This window comes from Ostrea edulis, chromosome 8 (assembly GCF_947568905.1).
Source record: "Ostrea edulis chromosome 8, xbOstEdul1.1, whole genome shotgun sequence".
In the NCBI taxonomy this organism is placed as follows: domain Eukaryota; kingdom Metazoa; phylum Mollusca; class Bivalvia; order Ostreida; family Ostreidae; genus Ostrea; species Ostrea edulis.
The window spans coordinates 37,958,492-37,963,350 of record NC_079171.1 but is presented as its reverse complement, the minus strand read 5'-3'; the positions used below and the strand labels follow the sequence as shown (position 1 = coordinate 37,963,350).

Sequence of the window (4,859 nt, the reverse complement as noted above, 5' to 3'; positions counted from 1 at the left end):
GCAAGGTCTTAGTATACATACGGACATCATAACTTGATTTCCGAAACAAGTACCAGTGGTGCGGGTCTCGAAATATTTTTATCAATGAATAGCTCCATTTAGAACTGTCACATAGATAATAATAGCAAAACTCAGTGCGACCTATGATTCTCCATACGAATTACGAACGACCTAATCGTTATCAGTTAGCCTACAATACTTAAATATATATGTAATCTTGTTCCTTTGCTTGCATTTAACAACACGATGGAATTCTGTAAACATACCATTATAGTGTTAGCGTTTGTCAACATTGCGCTCTCTGTTATACCCGAATGTCATGGTTACTCAAACGAAGCTGAGGCACAGAACGAAGTGATTCGCGATCTTAGGGATGATATGGACGATATTAATTCCGTCGTTCGTCTACTGGCAAAACAAAATATAGAATATGCAGAGAAAATTCAGAAGATCGAGTCTATCTTAAAGCAATGTTATTGCCCAGAGAGGAATGAAAATCCAGTAAATGGTGACGATTTTGAGAAGAAAATTTCGAAACCAATTCTTGGCAACATCTCAGGATTCGAAAGTCAAGATGGACACAGAGATATAAAGATGATGGAGATACCAATGGAAGAACGATCTAGCATAAGGCAATCGAGACTTTTAACAGGTACTTGTTGCGTTTGTACCTCTGCATCGAAATACCACTGTCAAAGAATATGTTGATAATTAGTGTTCTCGTTAATGAAATTGAATTTCATTTCATAATATTTTTAAACATAAGCATTTTATATATTGATTTGTCGGTTTCTGTATCTTTGTAGGTGACACTTTACCAAAGACCGCTTTCTATGCGACGCTACAACACGATTTACTGCACCATCCTCGCTCTACCGTAGTTAAATTTCCACGTGTAATCACCAATGTTGGAAATGCCTATAGTCCACATACGGGTATTTTCACTGCATTCAATGCTGGTACCTTCGCATTTTCTATTACGTTTACTGTACCACGTCAGAGCTCTGGGTACTTAACGGTCGTGAAAAATAGTGACACGCTTATCAGCATCGGGGAAGATGAAACAGCACAGTATGAAGTGATTTCAGGAACTGTTGTTGTGCATTTGAATTCCCACGACTCTGTCTATGTCAAAACAAGTGGAATAAAAAGCACATCTTTAGTTCAAAATGCAGCATCTTCCACAACTTTCAGTGGCTGGGAAATCTGAGATCGTATACATATGGTACAGTACGAGGATGCATGATTAAAAATCAATTCTACAAACTCCTTTTTATCTTTTGGTATGGAAATAGCATGTTTGAAAAATTCCGAAGACAAGTCTTTAAAATGGGTCTCTTTTAAGAATATCGTTTAAGCTTACATTCTTTTCATTGTCCCGATAATTTCCATAATATAAGAATTATCAGAATATAATTTATTGGTTTGCTGTTTTCCACCACAATCATCAATTGTTCAGTCATATGGTGGCGCCCAGTTTGAATTGGTGGAAGAGAAAACCCAGATAAAATTTACCTGGCAAGAGACCACTGACCTTCCGAAAGTAAACTGGGAAACTTTCTCACTCAGTGGCGTGAACGAGATCAAACCCACGCCGACAGAGGTGAGAGGCCGTGTGATTTTGAGCGCGATGTTCCAACCACTTGGTCACAGAGGTCCCCATTATTATCAGAATATGAAAATATTTCTCAACTCATACCAGTCCTTAAAATCGTCAACAGTGTCAGTTTTGCAAGCATGTTATCAACTGGGTGCAACATGTAGTTGCCAAAATTGCACATTGTATCGTGCATAGGTAGTTTAAAGGTGACAGTAAAGCTCATGTGACTATGACGTCGTATATGAAAGGTGAAGATAATGAACAGTGGTCAATCGCATAACTCCTATAAGGAATACAAAATAGATATTTGGGCAAACACCGACCCTTAGAACACGAGAGGTGGGATCGGGTGTTTAGAGTAAGCATCTCTTGTCGATAGGTCACACCCAACGTGAGCCCTATGTATCTTGATCTGGTACACAGAGTCCTCCGTAGTCAAAATCAGTGTGCCGAGAACGGTCAAACAATTGGTATGAAACATGTTTTTTGTTTTGATGTTTTCTGCCACACTCAAGAATTTTTCAGTTATATGGTGACGCACAGTTTTTAATGGTGGAAGAGAGAACCCAGATACAATGTACCTGGGAAGAGACCACCGACCTTCCGAAAGTAAACTGGGAAACTTTCTCACTTACCGGCGCGAGCGGAATTCGAACCCGCGCCGACAGAGGTGAGAGGCCGTGTGATTTTGAGCGCAATGCTCTAACCGTATGAAACATGTAAGACAGCAATTGACCCAATGATAGTGTGCATTAGCAATCAGTTAAGAGATAAACACAATATCCAGGTAAAAATCTTGTTTTTCATGAAGTTGAGTTAATTGTTAGTTTGCTGTTAACATCTATGGTCAAATAAATTCCATAAAATATCTAAGTAAGTCTCAAATGCTGAAGAATCCGTAGTGTCTTTTACTTCGATTTCACTCGGATAAAAGGTGGAGATAACGAACAGTGAATAATATCATAACTCCTATAAGCAATACAAAATAGAGAGTTGGGCAAACACGAACCCCTGGATACACGAGAGGTGGGGTCAGGTTTTTGGAGGAGTAAGCATCCCCTGTCGACCACTCACACCCATCGAATCGACATATGAATGAAAATCATTAAAACGTCGGCGTTATATCTACGTGTCAAGTTCAACGCCACACCAAGAAATTTTTATCTTGTCATGTACAAGTTTTTTAACGAATTCTATCTCATAAGGTAATACAAAGAGGTAAGTTGATAAAATATATCAGTTCGTGGGAATGATAATTTTAGCATAATGTAGGGAAACATAATCACTAAAGATTTCGAAGACATTGTCAATGTAGATGTCCAGCATACTTAAATATCAACTGCAGAATACGTTTACGTAGAGTGGTGTTTAACAAAATAATGTTTTGAATGACTTATCACTAGATATGAATATCTGGTTTTCCCTTTTTAGTTGAGGAAGCAAATGTCTATGATTTCAAAATATCGAGAATTTATTCTATCGTAAAGAACGGTCGTGTAAAGTGTAAAAAAAGGCCTACGTTTTGATCATGTTGATTTGAGAAAAAGTGCTATGATTTCAAATTTACGGAAAGTTCTATAGAATTTTCCAAAATCCATATTTGATTTTCACCACTTCTGGAATATTTTGTGACACAGTACGGTTGAAGAGTCTCCTTCATATAGTTGTTAATATTATATTTACTGAAGGTGTTTATAAGTGTATAGAGATCCTGTGATGTTTTTGAAATAACGTCAGCCATCAAAAAACGTCATCTTATAGTGTCAATGTAAATTAATCATCATACTGAGATTAAGGGAAGAAAAGCTGGTGCTGAGCTGCTTTTGTCGATATGTAAAGTTTTAAATGACTTCACAATCGAATATTGAATGTAATTCCTCACAAACCCTTTATTAAATACATGGTATTGATACCCTTTAAATAAATGGTGATAATTGTACCATGATCTTTTTGTATTTAAATCACGAAATTTTGCAAGCATTCTCGACAAACTAAAGTGCTATCTTAATAACAATTATGTCTTTACATTTACACAAAGGACTAGATGCGATAGCACTCATGTTCGGTCCTGAACTTTGAACATTTTTTAAAAAGATATTTCAATGTTCAAATACTAGTACAAAAACAAATTCATCTTCCCTCAAATAGATTTTTCTTCTAAATTATGGCGTCACAAATTTGATGACGTACTATGTCGTCATTGACATTTGTGAGTATTGTATTTGCATTCATGAGTTTATCAAATAAACAACACTGATATTTAAATTCGACTGGGATCGATGCATATTTTCTTGGCTGGTTGAGATTGACACATACTGTCTAGGCTGGTTGTGTTTCTTGGAACATTAATTGGAGGTTTAAATCCAGTTTCATTCGTTGTACATATGTAAGGCTTGCGTGAGTACGACTCATATTTACAGTAAATTCTAAACATAGTGTAGAGGTTTTTTAAACCTTGCTTTATATTGCTCATCTTTAATAATGGATGACTAATTAGATATATTTTAGATCGTTTTGATGTGGATAAACTGCTATGAAATGAACAAACTGTGAGAGACTGATTAAATTCAATAACCTCTCACAGTGATGGCAATTTATTAAATGCAAGGTGAAGATAACTAACAGCAATCAATCTCATAACTCCTACAAGCAATACAAAATAGATAGTTGGGCAAACACGGACCCCTGGACACACCAGAGGTGGGATCAGGTGCCTAGGAGGAGTAAACATCCCCTGTTGACCGGTCACACCCGCCGTACATACATATTTTGGACACGATAAAACATGTTTTCGCTATTTTTCGATATAGTAGTTGTAACATTGGTGATGGTATTTTGCAGAACTCTTCAGTGTCGCCTTTAAATACATTCCTCATAAGATTGAATTTCTAAGCTACCTGAATTTTGTTTGAGGTACACACATGTACAATTAGTTACAATGAAATGATATACATATCTAATTGTGCAAGATTACTATAATAGTACATGTAGTTGAACAGTGTCTCTGTATTGATTGATTGAATATTGTTTTAAGTCCCTCTCGAGAATATTTCACTCATATGGAGACGTTACCATTGCCGATGAAGGGCTGCAAAATTTCGGCCTATGCTCGGCGCTTATGGCCATTAAGAAGGGATGGGTCTTTGTCATGCGGCACCCAATGTGACACGGGACCTCGGTTTTTGAGGTCTCATCTTACAACAAGCAATGGTTACTGGGGAAACTTCTCTGCATAATCATCTGATACTAAATAATACAG

The 4,859-nt window shown here is 36.9% G+C and overlaps 1 protein-coding gene across 1 annotated transcript; it reads left to right on the top strand.

The window, feature by feature from the left end:
- Positions 1–219: 219 nt before the first annotated feature.
- LOC125661568 (heavy metal-binding protein HIP-like) lies at positions 220–1,266 on the top strand. Its single transcript, XM_048893618.2, has 2 exons — positions 220–652; positions 807–1,266. The coding sequence occupies exons 1-2, from the start codon at positions 247–249 to the stop codon at positions 1,208–1,210; spliced, it is 810 nt and encodes a 269-aa protein (XP_048749575.1). The 5' UTR covers positions 220–246; the 3' UTR covers positions 1,211–1,266.
- Positions 1,267–4,859: the final 3,593 nt, after the last annotated feature.

Coding starts and splice junctions, on each gene's coding strand:
- LOC125661568 (XM_048893618.2), top strand. CDS start 247: ATGGAATTCTGTAAACATACCATTATAGTGTTAGCGTTTGTCAACATT. Junction 653..806: donor GCAATCGAGACTTTTAACAG/GTACTTGTTGCG, acceptor GTATCTTTGTAG/GTGACACTTTACCAAAGACC.